General features: G+C 34.1%; 1 protein-coding gene across 6 annotated transcripts in view; it reads left to right on the top strand.

Annotated features, from left to right (window-relative positions):
* ADAM32 (ADAM metallopeptidase domain 32) overlaps positions 1-16,026 on the top strand; it is a 174,062-nt gene that overhangs the window by 25,850 nt on the left and 132,186 nt on the right. For all 6 annotated transcript variants that reach the window (XR_006216642.1, XM_042983412.1, XM_007097061.3 and 3 more), the window contains 5 exons: positions 2,029-2,105; positions 3,347-3,524; positions 8,633-8,701; positions 11,625-11,696; positions 11,902-12,068. Coding sequence is in view for 5 of the 6 variants with exons in the window: in XM_042983412.1 (XP_042839346.1) it covers positions 2,029-2,105; positions 3,347-3,524; positions 8,633-8,701; positions 11,625-11,696; positions 11,902-12,068 (563 nt within the window). In the remaining variant the exon portion in view is untranslated. The remainder of the gene's footprint in view (positions 1-2,028; positions 2,106-3,346; positions 3,525-8,632; positions 8,702-11,624; positions 11,697-11,901; positions 12,069-16,026) is intronic.

Below are 16,026 nucleotides of genomic sequence, written 5' to 3'. Positions count from 1 at the left end.
GGTCTTCCCGAAGTCTTAGTAAATTAAAGACAAACTTGATGGACTGAGGCTTTTACTCTACCTAGAATATAGGCGCCATTTGGTTATTTAGTTTATTTATATTTTATTGAATAAATGAATATAAATTAAAGACTAATAGAAGCAAACACAAATATTATTGGACACAAAATCATACATTTTAAAACTTTTTTTAACCCTCATCCTATCCATCAATAAATTTAATTGATTCTACCCAGAATCCACCCTCTTCCTCTGTCTCCATCCACTGATACCACTCTTTTCCAAGTAAATGTTTGGATTATTACTGTAACTTCCTGAATAATCTCCTTGTTTCTATACCTTGCCCATCCCCTCAGTTAGTTCTCAACATGGCAACCAGACAGATCATATTTAAAGCCTAGACACATTATGTTGTTTTTGTGCTCAGAACCTTCCATGGTATGATCTCCTATTGTTCACAAAGTGAAAACTGAAGTCATTTCAATATCCTACAGCTTTTACACAATCTGGTCCTCTTTGCCTGACTTCATCTCCTGTTACTGTCTACCTTGTTTATTCTGTTCCAGTTATATTGGTCTCCTTGTTCTTTAACATACCAGACATGTTTTCCTTTCAAGATCTTTGTACTTTCTATTTTCTCTAATCCATATTGTTCTCTTTCTCAAGATTTCAAGATTCCCTTTCCTTAAGGCCTTTGTTTAAAATTACTCTATTAGTCCCTGACTACCCCCTATTTTAAGTTGAACTCTTAACCTTAATACACTCTTACTTTATCTGTTTTATTTTTCTTCATAGTAATTTTATCTATTTGTTTCATTTTCTGTTTCCCCAGTGCATATAATTTTCATGAGAGCAGGGATTTTCATCTGTTTTTTTTTTTTTTTTCACTGATGTATCCCCAGTGTCTAGAAAAATGCCTGGCACATGGTTAGCATAACAAAAATTTGTTGAAAGATTGAATTTGGACACCATGTCACTTCACTTTTATTGGATAGGACCATCAGTTTCTTTTTCTTGTTCCTTCTTCCTCCCCTTAGTTTCAGTATAAAGCAGTGTTTTAAAAAGAAATCTTACATTGGTTTCCACCAAAATTTATCTACTGTGTCTTGGAAATTATATAATCTTCCTTTTTTTTTTTCCCTCTCTGTGATAATGTTTGATGTATTTCTAGCTTAATTGTATTGTGGTCAGAGACCAAACTTTGTATGACTTCAGCTCTTTAAAATTTGTTGTCTTGCTTCATGGCTCAGAAGTTGATTTCATTTTTGTAAATGTTCCATGCTCTTTAAAAAGAAAGTGTATTCTACAGTTTTTGTTCTACTTATATTAGGTTGCTAACATGCTGTTTAAATCTTCTGTAGATTCTGAATGCTTGATTTATCAGTTACTGACAAATGTTATCTTTTAGTATGATTATGCATTTCTTTATTTTTATTATTCTTTCAATTTTGGGCTTAGTATTTTGAAGCTATGTATTAAGTGAATACAGATTTGGAATATTTGTATCTTCCTGGTCAGTTGAAATTCTTTTCATTATGAAATGTCCCTCTTTATCACTAGTAATGCTTCTTGCCTTAAAGTCTTCATTTCCTGTATTAGTATAGGTCCAGAATCATCCTTTTGGTTTGTGTTGATATGGTGTATCTTTTTCTAGTTCTTTAATCTTTCTCTGCCTTTAAATTTTAGGTGTTTCTTTTTAGCACAATATTAGATTTTTAAAGATATTCAGATTCATAATCTTTGTCTTTTGATTGATGAGCTAAATTTATATATTAGAAAGTAATTTAACATAAAATATGGGTAACACTTTGGAAGCAGGGTATAAAATAACCTCAAGTATTCATCAGAAGAGTAGTTAATATAGTGAAAGTGACAAATAGAGGGAAACTTTCTGAGTGTCACTTTATTCATATTGATATAAACCATGTAGCCTGTGAAAATACTCAGAAAGTTCTGGCAAGTATAAAAATAAGAAATCATTAGAAAGTTTTGTTAATCCTAAGTAACCACTTTTTTTTTTTTTCATAGGCTCAGTGCTATTACCAGGGGTATGTTGAAGGATATCCCAATTCTGTTGTTACACTCAGCACGTGCACTGGATTGAGGTTATTTATTTTCTATCATTGATATGTGAACACTATAGTTAATGATTTTTGGCTGCAGTGAATTTGTTATGTTTATATTAAGTTTGGAGCTGGAAGAGGATTCCCATGTACAATGATATCCTTCAGTGAACATCTTTCTTCTCTTGTATCTCTTCACGTTCCTTGCTGACTAGAGACATTTCTAACTTCCTTGAAGGTTTAGATTTCCTAGTTTCTTTAATCTATATCTTATTTTTTCTTAACTACAGAAATGACAACTGAATGTACATGACTAGAGCAACTTGGAAGAGCTGTTTAGGATAACTTAGTTTTTCAGCAAATAATATTTTTGGTACTATGATATATCACCTACTAGCCTCGTGTTTGGAGATATAAAGATAAATAAAGACAAACAATCTTTTTCTTCAGGAAAATCACCTTCAGGGAGAGGAGACAAATTCTATATAAACAAATAGTTATTAATATAGTACTCATATTTTTCTAATAATATCACTGTTTTAAACTCTAAGAATTGTAGGGTTTCCTCCTTAATGCCTAGAGTTTTCCATTCTGTCAGGAAACTCTTCACCTTCATTTTGTAGTATAAGCTCCTTATTTTCACAAATAAATGTTCTTCGGTACTTGTTATATGGAACCCTGAAATTTGGTTTTTGGGAAGTGTCTTACTACTTAGCTATTGAAATATAATCTGTTTGCAGGAAATAATAGTTATGAAAGTTGTTTACTCTTTAAACTCATGTTTTTAATTTCTTATTCAGACTATGTACTTAATGAAAATACATGTATTTTCATAATTACTGCTAAATTTTATTTTTATAAATAAAATTACTCATTACATATAGTTTTGTTGTATAAGCAATATAAGCAGTTTTCAAAACCAACACAAAGCAGAGAGAAATTCATTAAGATTTCTATTTACTGTTGCTTTCTTTAAGTCACTGACTTGGAGGACAGGGAATTTCTTGATCACTGTAATGCTGTATACTTATATACCTAGCAACTGATTACATAATTTCTTCTGCCTTTACAACTATGAAGAGAATGAAATGAAAAGTTAGTTTTGTGGATTGCAGGAGATCCTTTGTCTCTTCAGAGTTATCTCCAAAATGTAAAGAATTTGGCTAAAAATACTGAGCTCAGAAACATTCTTTACCATCCTCCTTCTTCTTTAGGATTCTGTCAGAATTTTATCATATAGAATTGATTGAAAGCACTTAACATTTTTATCCATAATTTTACAGAGGAATACTGCAGTTTGAAAATGTTTCTTATGGAATTGAGCCTCTGGAATCTGTAGTTGAATTTCAGCATCTTATTTATAAATTAAGGGATGGAAACAATGAATTTGCAGCTCTTACCAAAGATAACCGAGGCATAGAACAAAACCCAGTGGACTATAACATTATTATAAGTGAAAAAGTGAGTTTGTATGTGTTGTTTTTACTACTTTCAGGGAAATTATTGCTTTTATTTATGTATAAGAGAAATGTATTAACCTATTGTATAACTGTAGCAAATATTCTTTCCTTGAGAACATACTCATCTTTCCTTAATGTTAAAATTTCCTTTGAACCATACGTTGCCTTTTTCTCCTTGCATCAATTGATCGTTTACTTTTTTATGACCCATTTTTATTTTAATTCTTATTTTGTTACATATTAATAACTTTCTAAAAATTAACTAGTGTGTATTCAATATAAATTTAATTTAGTTCAACTCCTGACTTTGTGTCTGTATTCCTGGAAGTTATTTAATAAGGACAGTGTTTATAAAGATTGCATTCATAAATAAGGAGTCAGCATTAAATTATATCTATAATTAAAATTAAAATGTTGAAAGCAAGATTGTTATGTACAGCCATGTAAATTGTTCCAGTGTTCACCTTGTATACTTTCATGTTTTAATTTTCATAAAAGTAATTGTGAAATAAAATTTTTTTCTAAGTAAATGTGGCATAAATATGCATAGTTTATAAAAGACATATATGGCAGTGTTAGTTGTTCCCAGTGCATGTTTTTCCATCTTCTTTCAGTTTAAAAAAACAAACAAAACCCCTCACAATTTAGCTGGGCATGTGAAAAAAGACTACATTTTTCAAACTTCCCATGTATCTACATAGGGTCATGTGAAGAAGTTATAGCTAGTGACATGTGAACAGGTATAATGTCTGTCATGTCTGGATTGAATTCTAAAGGAAGAGAGCTTATCTTCTCCTTTTCACTTCCTGCTGGTTGCAATGTGGACATGTTCATACATCATAGTCTACTAGGATGAGGATGATGCCATTCATGGCAGAACAATAATGTAGAGTGAGCCTTACTCCTGAAGAATTTACAAGACTAAACCACCATACCTCTTCAAACTTTTATGTAAGGGAGAAATAAACTTCCATTGTTTAATCCACTATTATTTTAGTGTCTCTGTTATAGATTCTAATCCTATGCCCCAAATAATACAAGGTTCAAGTGGATTTTGAAATGTACATGCAGCACCAAAGTGTTTAGTGATATATATAAAATTATATATAATATAATATAATATAATATAATATAATATAATATAATATAATATATATTTATAATTTTAAATGAAATTTTGTTAACTAAATACTGAATTTTTTCCATCTAAGAATTTATAATGGTAATTTACAGTGGCTTAGATGAACAAGTGTGGTGGATAATGTTGGTGCTCTGCCAAGATCCACTCTTATTGTATTTTTGTGGATATAAGGCAGGATGGTGGGACACCCTGTCTTTGGAGGTGGCTTTTGCTTTTAACATTCAGAATCTGTGACTCTTTTAAAAAAATTTATTTATACTTAAAAAGTTTTTTCCAGTTTTATTGAGAGGTAATTGGCATATAACATCTTATTAGTTCTAGGTGTATAACATAATGTTTTGATATTTACATATATTGCAAAATGAATTCCACAGTAAGCCTAGTTAACATCCATCACCACATAGTTACAGTTTTCTTTCTTGTGATGAGAACTTTTAAGTTCACTCTCTTAGCAGCTCTCAAATATACATTACAGTATTATTAATTATAGTCACCTTATGTACGTTACATTCACAGAACTTATTTGTCTTATAGCTTGGAAGTTTGTACCTTTTGACGACCTTCATTCATTTTTCCCCACCCCCACCCATGTTGAATTTATTTTCATATATGGTGTAAGAAAGTGGTCAGTTTCATTTTTCTGCCTGTTGCTGCCCAGTTTTCTCAACACCATTTGTTGAAGAGACCTTTTTGGAATGCATATCCTTTCCTGCTTTGTTGAAGATTAATTGACTATACAGTTGTGGGTCCCCATCTGGGTTTACTATTCTGTTCCATTGATCTATGTGTCTGCTTTTGTGGCAGTACCATACTGTTTTAGTGACTATAATATAGCATGAAATCCAAAATTGTGATGCCTCCAGTTTTGTTTTTTTTTTCCTTTTTTTTAAATATGAAATTTATTGTCAAACTGGTTTCCATACAACACCCAGTGCTCATCCCAACAGGTGCCCTCCTCAATGCCCATCACCCACTTTCCCCTCCCTCCCACCCCCCATCAACCCTCAGTTAATTCTCAGTTTTTAAGAGTCTCTTATGGTTTGGCTCCCACCCTCTCTTTTTTTTTTTCCTTCCCCTTCCCCCTGGTCTTCTGTTAAGTTTCTCAGGATCCACATAAGAGTAAAAACAAATGATATCTGTCTTTCTCTGTATGACTTATTTCACTTAGCATAACACTCTTCAGTTCCATTCACGTTGCTACAAAAGGCCATATTTCATTCTTTCTCATTGCTAAGTAGTATTCCATTGTGTATATAAACCACAATTTATTTTTTTTTAATATATGAAATTTATTGTCAAATTGGTTTCCATACAACACCCAGTGCTCATCCCAAAAGATGCCCTCTTCAATACCCATCACCCACTCTTCCCTCCCTCCCACCCCCCATCAACCCTCAGTCTGTTCTCAGTTTTTAAGAGTCTCTTATGCTTTGGCTCTCTCCCACTCTAACCTCTTTTTTTTTTTTCCCTTCCCCTCCCCCCATGAGTTTCTGTTAAGTTTCTCAGGATCCACATAAGAGTGAAAACATATGGTATCTTTCTCTGTATGGCTTATTTCACTTAGCATAACACTCTCCAGTTCCATCCATGTTGCTACAAAGGGCCATATTTCATTCTTTCTCATTGCCACGTAGTACTCCATTGTGTATATAAACCACAGTTTCTTTATCCATTCATCAGTTGATGGACATTTAGGCTCTTTCCATAATTTGGCTATTGTTGAAAGTGCTACGATAAACATTGGGGTACAAGTGCCCCTATGCATAAGCACTCCTCTATCCCTTGGGTAAATTCCTAGCAGTGCTATTTCTGGGTCATAGGGTAGATCAGTTTTTAATTTTCTGAGGAACCTCCACACTGTTTTGCAGAGTGGCTGCACCAGTTTGTATTCCCACCGACAGTGCAAGAGGGTTCCGTTTCTCCACATCCTCTTCAACATCTATTATAGTCTCCTGATTTGTTCATTTTAGCCACTCTGACTGGCGTGAGGTGATATCTCAGTGTGGTTTTTGATTTGTATTTGTTTTTCTTCTTTGGCTGTTCGGGGTCTTTTGTGTTTCCATACAAATTTTAGGATTGTTTGTTCTAGTTCTGTGAAAAATGCTTGTGTTATTTTGATGGGGATTGCATTAAATGTGTAGATGGTTTGGGTAGTATCGACATTTTAACAATGTTCTTCTAATCCATGAGCATGGAATCCTTTCCATTTCTTTGTGTCCTCTTTGATTTCTTTTATAAGTGTTACATAGTCTTAAGAGTATAGATCTTTTACCTCTTTGGTTAGGTTTATTCTTAAGTATCTAATTTTTTTTGGTGCAATTGCAAATAGGATCAATTCCTTGATTTCTTTTTCTGCTGTATTGTTATTGATGTCTAGAAATGCAACCCATTAATGTACGTTGATTTTATATCCTGAAACTTTATTGAAATCATGTATTAATTCTGGTAATTTTTTGGTGGGGTCTTTTGGGTTTCCTACATAGAATATAATGTCATATGCACATAGTGAAAGTTTGACTTTTTCCTTGCCAGTTTGGATACCCTTTATTATTATTATTTTTTGTTGTTGTTGTCTGATTGCTGAGGCTAAGACTTCTAGTACTGTATTAAATAGTAGTGGTGATAATGGACATCCTTGTCTTCTTCTTGACCATTTAGTTAAAGCTCTCAGTTTTTCCCCATTGAGGATGATATTACCTATGGGTCTTTCATATGTGGCCTTTATGATGTTGAGGTGTGTCCCTACTTTGTTGAGGGTTTTTATTGAGAATAGATGCTGCACTTTGTCAAATGCTTTTTCTGCATCTATGAGAGGATCATATGGTTCTTTTCTTAATAATGTGGTGTATCATGTTGATTGATTTGTGAATATTAAACCACCGTTGCAGCCCACTTGATCATGGTGAATTATTCTTTTAATATACTGTTGGATTTGTTTTGCTAGTATCTTATTTAGAATTTTTGCATCCATGTTCATCAGGGATGTTGGCCTATAATTCTCCTTTTTTAATGGGGTCCTTGTCTGGCTTTGGAATCAATGCTACCCTTGTAGAAGGAGTTTGGATGTTTTCCTTCCATTTCTATTTTTTTGGAACAGTTTGAGAAGAACAGGTATTAAGTCTTCTTTAAATGTCTTGTAGAATTCCCCTGGGAAACATACATGGCCTTTTTGGGAGATTTTTTTTTGTTGGGAGATTTTTGGTTACTGAATCAGTTTCTTTGCTAGTTATGGGTCTGTTCAAATTTTCTATTTCTTCCTGTTTCAGTTTTGGTAGTTTGTATGTTTCTAGGAATTTGTCCATTTCTTCCAGAGTGCCCAATTTGTTGGCAATTGTAATATGTTTATGCAATGGAATATTCAGCCTTAAAAAAGAAGGAAATCTTCCCATCTGTGACAACATTGATGAACCTGGAGGATGTTATGCTAAGTGAAGTAAGCCATGCACAGAAAGACAAATAATACATGATCTCACTTATATGTGTTATCTAAAATAGTCAAACTCAGAGGCAAGGAATAAAATGGTAGTTGCCAGGACCTGAGGACAGGGAGAAATGGTGAAATGTTGGCCAAATGGTACTAAGTTTCAGTTATACAAGATAAGTAAGTTCTGGAGATTTAATATACAGTAATATGACTATAGTTAACAATAGCATATTGTAAACTTGAAATTTCCTGAGTGTTGATCTTACAGGTTCTCATCTCACACACACACACACACACACACACACACACACACACACACACACAGAAAATTGTAGCTATGTGAGGTGGATATGTTAATTAGCTTGATTGTGGCAATTATTTCACTATATGTGTATATATGAACATCTGATCTTATACCTTAAATACATATAATTTTTATTTGTCAATTATTCCTCAGTAAAGTGGGAAAATGATTTTAAAAGCTCAGGATAAACAATTTATGAAAGTTTTATGTGCTTTTAAGTGTTCTTTATCTTTTTTCTAGTCACAATCAACTGTTCCGGATTTAATCCCTCTTTATCTAGAGATGCATATTGTGGTGGATAAAGCTTTGGTATGTGTTTTTCTTTTTCTTTGCTGTAAATATTTGGTGTGAATGCATGACTATCCCTAGCTAAAAAGGAATTTAAAAATTCCAAATTTTAGACTACATGTCAGAGAGAGAACAGTGAAAAAATTTGCAAACTGAAAAGCCAAATACTCAAAATTATATAATTGTTTTATTTTTATTTTTTAATTTACATCCAAGTTAGTTAAGTTAACATGTAGTGCAATAATGATTTCAGGAGTAGAACCCACTGATTCATCCCCTATGTGTAATACTCTGTGCTCATCCCAACAAGTGTCTTCCTCAATGCCCCTTGCCCATTTAGCCATCCCCCCACCCACAATCCCTCTAGGAATCCACAGTTTGTTCTCTATATTTAAAGAGTATCTTATGTTTTGTCCCTCTCCTATGTTTATATTATTTTTGCTTCCCTTACCCTATGTTCATCTGTTTTGAATCTTAAATTCCACATGAGTGAAGTCATATATTTGTCTTTCTCTAACTAATTTCGTTTAGCATAATACCCTCTAGTTCCATCCATGTTGTTGCAAAACGCAAGATTTCATTCTTTTTGATTGTCAAGTAATACTCCACTATCTATCTATCTATCTATCTATCTATCTATCTATCTATCTATCATCTATCTATCTATCTCTATATCTATCTATATCTGTATCTATCTATCTATCTATCTATCTATCTATCTATCTATCTATGTATCTATCATCTATGTATCTATCTATCATCTATCTATCTATCTACCATATCTTCTTTATCCATTCATCTGTCAGTGAACATTTGGGCTCTTTCTACATTGGCTGTTGTTGATAGAGCTGCTATAAACATTGCGGTGCATATGTCCCTTTGAAACAGAACATGTGTATCCTTTGCATAAATACCTAGTAGTGCAATTGCTGAGTCATAGGGTAGTTCTATTTTTAGTTTTTTGAGGAACCTTCATACTGTTTTCCAGAGTGGCTGCCCCAGTTTCCATTCCCACCAGCAGTGCAAAAGGGTTCCTCTTTCTCCTCATCCTCTCCAGCATCTGTTGTTGACTGAGTTGTTCATTTTAGCCATTCTGACAAGTGTGAGGTGGTATCTCATTGTGGTTTTGATTTGTATTTCTCTGATGATGAGTGATGTTGAGCAATTTTTCATGTGTCTGTTAGCCATCTGAATGTCTTCTTATGAAAAGTGTCTATGTATGTCTTTTGCCCATTTCTTCACTGGATTATTTGTTTTTTTTTGTGTTGAGTTTGGTAAGTTCTTGGGGGCACCTGGGTGGCTCAGTCAGTTAAGTGTCTGACTCTGGCTCAAGTCATGATCTTGTGGTTCATGGGTTCCATGAATCCATGGGCGCTATGCTGGCAGCTCAGAGCCTGAACCCTTCTTTGGATTCTGTGTCTCCCTCTCTCTCTGCCCCTCCCCTGCTCGCTTTCTCTCTCTCTCTCTTAAAAATAAATAAACATTAAAAATGTTTAAAGAGATTACTTTGGCTATTCAGTGTCTTTTCTGGTTCCATACAAATATTAGGATTGTTTGCTCTGGCTCTGTGAAGTATGCTGGTATTATTTTGATAGGTATTGCATGGAGTATGTAGATTGCTTAGGGTAGTATTGATGTTTTAACAATATTTGTTCCTCCAATCCATGAGCATGGAATATTTTTCCATTTTTTGTGTCTTCTTCAATTTCTTTCATGAGCTTTCTATAGTTTCAGTGTATAGATTTTTCACCTCTTTGGTTAGATTTATTCCTAGGTATTTTATGGATTTTGATGCAATTGTAAATGGGATCGATTCCTTGATTTCTCTTTCTGTTGCTTCATTGTTGGTTTATAGGAATGCAACCAATTTCTGTGCTTGATTTTATATCCTGCGACTTTGCTGAATTCATGGATCAGTTCTAGCAGTTTGTTGGTGGAATCTTTTGGGTTTTCCATATAGAGTATCATGTCATCTGCGAGAGTGCAAGTTTGACCTCCTGGCCGATTTGGATGCTTTTTATTTGTGTTGTCTGATTGCAGAGACTAAGACTTCCAATACTATGTTGAATAAGAGTGGTGAGAGTGGACATCAAGGGATGCTGTACTTTAGAGAGATGATTTATAGATATGGAATTTGACATTGGCACATTCCACAAAGTTTATTCAGATTTCAGCAGTTGTATATACACTCATTTGTGTGTTTGTGTGTGTGTCTGTAGTTTTATGCAGTAGGGCCACTTATGTGGCCTTATGTAATCACTGTCACAATCAAGACACTCAATAGTACCATCACTAATAAGACTCTCTCATGTTCTAACTTCATTGTCACATTTGTTTCTCCCTGCCTCCCTACACTTCTTAACCACTGGCAGTCACTAATTTGTTCTCCATCTCTTGGTTTCAGGAATATTGCATAAATGTTACCTTGTGGTATATATCCTTTTGAGATTTTTTAATACTCAGCATGTTTTCTTAAGTTTTATCCAGTTTAGTGAGTTACTTTTTATTACTGAACAGTATTACATGTTATGAATGTACCACAATTTGTTTAACCAGTTAACGACTGAAGGACATATGAATTGTTTCCAGTTTTTGGCTAATAGGAATAAAACTGTTATGGACATTTATGTATAGATTTTTTGTGAGCATCAGTTTTTATTTCTTTAGGCTAAATGCCCAGGAGTGCAATTGCTGGGTCATGTGGTCAGTACATTATTTGTTTTGAAAGGAGCTGTTAAACTTTCCAGAATGGCTGTATGATTTTACATTCCCACCGGCATACTTGAGTGGTCCAATTTATATTTATTTTTTTATTGTTACTATCTTATTTTGCACTGATCTAACTCCCAAGCAGTCTCAAACTTTTGAGAGTAGATGGAGAGTATATCTCAAACATACTACACAACAGATTGTATTTCAATTTAAAATTAATTTTGTTTTTCAGTATGATTACTTGGGCTCTGAAAGCATGATAGTAACAAATAAAATCATCAAAATTATTGGCCTTGTAAATGCAGTAAGTATTTTCCTTTTCATACTAGTTAGAAAAATTCATACTAGTTTTGAAATTATAATTGGCAATTAACTTAACGTGGCATTTCTGAATAATTAAGCCATCTGTATAGACTGAGCATGGATTTGTCAATGCATTGAATTAATTTCATGGTTATTGTAAAATAACAAAGATTAATTTTTCATGTATTTACCTCTTTTGTCTTTAGATGTTTGCCCAATTTAAAGTTACTATTGTGCTGTCATCGTTGGAGTTATGGTCAGATAACAATAAGATTTCTACAGTTGGTGAGGCAGATGAAGTATTGCATAGATTTTTAGAATGGAAAAAGTCCTATCTTTCTCTAAGACCTCATGATATTGCATATCTATTCATGTAAGAATAATATTTCAGTATTCTTAGAAAACAAAGATCTGTGACAATGATGTAGCTTAATTTAGGGAATTTTTATTCAGTTCTGATTATTCATACATTATTATAGACTTCATTCAGGCATCATACTCTCTGGTTGTCAGTAAAAAAAAAAAACTTGCCAAAATTTATCTCTATGCATACTAACTTTTTACTAATGAGATTGAGATTTCAATAGGTTAAACAATTTCAGGACTCTTGGATCTGGTGGTGTCTCTCAGGTTGAACCCACAGGTCTAACTCCAGAGCCCATAATCTTAACTACTACCTAAAAAAATGGGACTTATCTTGTGAAGTTTATATTTTTGTTATGAAGTTCTGATCAAAGACTTGGTAAAGTAGGTTAAAAATAGTTTATCCTAATGGATTTTCTGCATTATTTTATTTTATTTATTTTATTTTTTATTTTTTTAAAATTTACATCCAAATTAGTTAGCATATAGTGCAGCAATGATTTCAGGAGTAGATTCCTTAGTGCCCCTTACCCATTTAGCCCATCCCCCCTCCCACAACCCCTCCAGTAACCCTCAGTTTGTTCTCCATATTTATGAGTCTCTTCTGTTTTGTCCCCCTACCTGTTTTTATATTATTTTTTGTTTCCCTTCCCTTTTGTTCATCTGTTTTGTCTCTTAAAGTCCTCATATGAGTGAAGTCATATGATACTTGTCTTTCTCTGATTGACTAATTTCACTTACCATAATACCCTCCAGTTCCATCCATGTAGTTGCAAGTGGCAAGATTTCATTCTTTTTGATTGCCGAGTAATACTCCATTGTATATATATACACCACATCTTCTTTATCCATTCATCCATCGATGGACATTTGGGCTCCTTCCCTACTTTCGCTATCGTTGATAGTGCTGCTATAAACATGGGATGCATGTGTCCCTTCGAAACAGCACACCTGTGTCCCGTGGACAAAAGCCTAGTAGTGCAATTGTTGGGTCATAGGGTAGTTCTATTTTTAGTTTTTTGAGGAACCTCCATATGTTTTCCAGAGTGGCTGCACTGGCTTGCATTCCCACCAACAATGCAAAAGAGATTCTCTTTCTCCGCATCCTCTCCAACATCTATTGTTGCCTGAGTTGTTAATATTAGCCATTCTGACAAGTGTGAGGTGGTATCTCATTATGGTTTTGATTTGTATTTCCCTGATGATGAGTGATGTGGAGTATTTTTTCATGTGTCGGTTGGCCATCTGGATGTCTTCTTTGGAGAAGTGTCTATTCATGTCTTTTGCCCATTTCTTCACTGGATTTTTTGTTTTTCGGGTGTTGAATTTGATAAGTTCTTTATACATTTTGGATACTAACCCTTTATCTGATATGTCATTTGTAAATATCTTCTCCCATTCTGTCGGTTGCCTTTTAGTTTTGCTGATTGTTTCTTTTGCTGTGCAGAAGCTTTTTATTTTGATGAGGTCCCAGTAGTTCATTTTTGCTTTTGTTTCCCTTGCCTCCAGAGAGAGACATGTTGAGTAAGAAGTTGCTGCAGCCAAGATCAAAGAGGTTTTTGCCTGCTTTCTCCTCAGGATTTTCATGGCTTCCTGTCTGACGTTTAGGTCTTTCATCCATTTTGAGTTTATTTTTGTGTATGGTGTAAGAAAGTGGTCCAGGTTCATTCTTCTGCATGTTGCTGTCCAGTTTTCCCAGTACCACTTGCTGAAGAGACTGTCATTATTCCATTGGATATTCTTTCCTGTTTTGTCAAAGATTAGTTGGCCATACATTTGTGGGTCCATTTCTGGGTTCTCTATTCTATTACATTGATCTGAGTATCTGTTCTTGTGCCAGTACCATACTCTCTTGATGATTACAGCTTTGTAGAACAGCTTCAAGTCCAGGATTGTGATGCTTCCTGCTTTGGTTTTCTTTTTCAAGATTGCTTTGGCTATTCAGGGTCTTTTGGGTTCCATACAAATTTTAGGATTATTTGTTCTCGCCCTGTGAAGAATGCTGGTGTTATTTTGGTAGGGATTGCATTGAATATGTAGATTGCTTTGGGTAGTATCGACATTTTAATAATATTTGTTCTTCCTATCCAGGAGCATGGAATCTTTTTCCATTTTTTTGTGTCTTCAATTTCTTTCATAAGCTTTCTATAGTTTCAGTGTATAGATTTTTCAGCTCTTTGGTTAGATTTATTCCTAGGTATTTTATGGATTTTGGTGCAATTGTAAATGGGATAGATTCCTTGAGTTCTCTTTTTGTCGCTTCATTGTTGGTGTATAGGAATGTAACCGATTTCTGTGCATTGATTTTATATCCTGCAACTTTGCTGGATTCATGAATCAGTTCTAGCAGTTTGTTGGTGGAATCTTTTGGGTTTTCCATATAGAGTATCATGTCATCTGTGAAGAGTGAAAGTTTGACCTCCTTCTGGCCAATTTGGATGCCTTTTATTTCTTTGTGTTGTCTGATTACAGAGGCTAAGCCTTCCAATACCATGTTGAATAACAGTGGCGAGAGTGGACATCCCTATCTTATTCCTGACCTTAGGGGGAAAGCTGTCATTTTTTCTCTATTGAGGATGATACTAGTGTTGTGTCTTTCATATATGGCTTTTATGATCTTGAGGTATGATCCTTCTATCCCTACTTTCTTGAGGGTTTTTATCAAGAAAGCATTCTGTATTTTGTCAAATGCTTTCTCTGCATCTATTGAGAGGATCATATGGTTCTTATCCTTTCTTTTATTGATGTAATGAATCACACTGATTGTTTTGTGGATATTGAACCAGCCCTGCATCCCAGGTATATATCCCACTTGGTCATGGGGAATAATTTTTTTAATGTATTGTTGGATCCGGTTGGCTAATATCTTGTTGAGGCTCTTTGCATCCATGTTCATCAGGGAAATTGGTCTATAGTTCTCCTTTTTAGTGGAGTCTCTCTGGTTTTGGTATCACGGTAGTGCTGGCTTCATGGAAAGAGTTTGGAAGTTTTCCTTCCATTTCTATTTTTTGGAACAGCTTCAAAAGTATAGGTGTTAATTCTTCCTTAAATGTTTGGTAGAATTCCCCTGGAAAGCTAACCTGCCCTGGACTCTTGTTTTTTGGGAGATTTTTGATTACTAATTCGATTTCCTTACTGGTTATGGGTCTGTTCAAATTTTCTATTTCTTCTGTTTCAGTTTTGGTAGTGTATATGTTTCTAGGAATTTGTATATTTCTTCCAGATTTTATTGGCATATAATTGCTCATAATATTCTCATTGTTTTTATTTCTGCTGTGTTGATTGTGATCTCTCCTCTTTCATTCTTGATTTTATTTATTTGGGTCCTTTCCTTTTTCTTTTTGATCAAACTGGCTAGGTGTTTATCAATTTTGTTAATTCTTTCAAAGAACCAGCTTCTGGTTTCATTGATCTGTTCTACTGTTTTTTTTTTGTTTTTGTTTTTGTTTTTTGTTTTTGATAGCATTAATTTCTGCTCTAATCTTTATTATTTCTTGTCTTCTGCTGGTTTTGAGTTTTATTTGCTGTTCTTCTTCCAGCTCTTTAAGGCGTAAGGTTAGGTTGTATATCTGAGATCTTTCTTCCTTCTTTAGGAAGGCCTGGATTGCTAATACTTTGTTCTTATGACCGCCTTTGCTGCATCCCAGAGGTTTTGGATTGTGGTGCTATCATTTTCATTGGCTTCCATATACTTTTTAATTTCCTCTTTAACTTCTTGGTTAGCCCATTCATTCTTTAGTAGGATGTTCTTTACTCTCCAAGTATTTGTTACTTTTCCAAATTTTTTTCTTGTGGTTGATTTGCAGTTTCATAGCATTGTGGTCTGAAAATATGCATGGTATGGTCTCGATCTCTTTGTACTTAGGGCTGATTTGTGTCCCAGTATATGATCTATTCTGGAGAACATTCCATGTGCACTGGAGAAGAATGTATATTCTGCTGCTTTAGGATACAGTGTTCTGAATATA

The sequence above is a fragment of the Panthera tigris genome, chromosome B1 (genome assembly GCF_018350195.1).
Source record: "Panthera tigris isolate Pti1 chromosome B1, P.tigris_Pti1_mat1.1, whole genome shotgun sequence".
NCBI classification, from domain to species: domain Eukaryota; kingdom Metazoa; phylum Chordata; class Mammalia; order Carnivora; family Felidae; genus Panthera; species Panthera tigris.
This window is presented reverse-complemented; position numbering and strand designations above follow the sequence as displayed.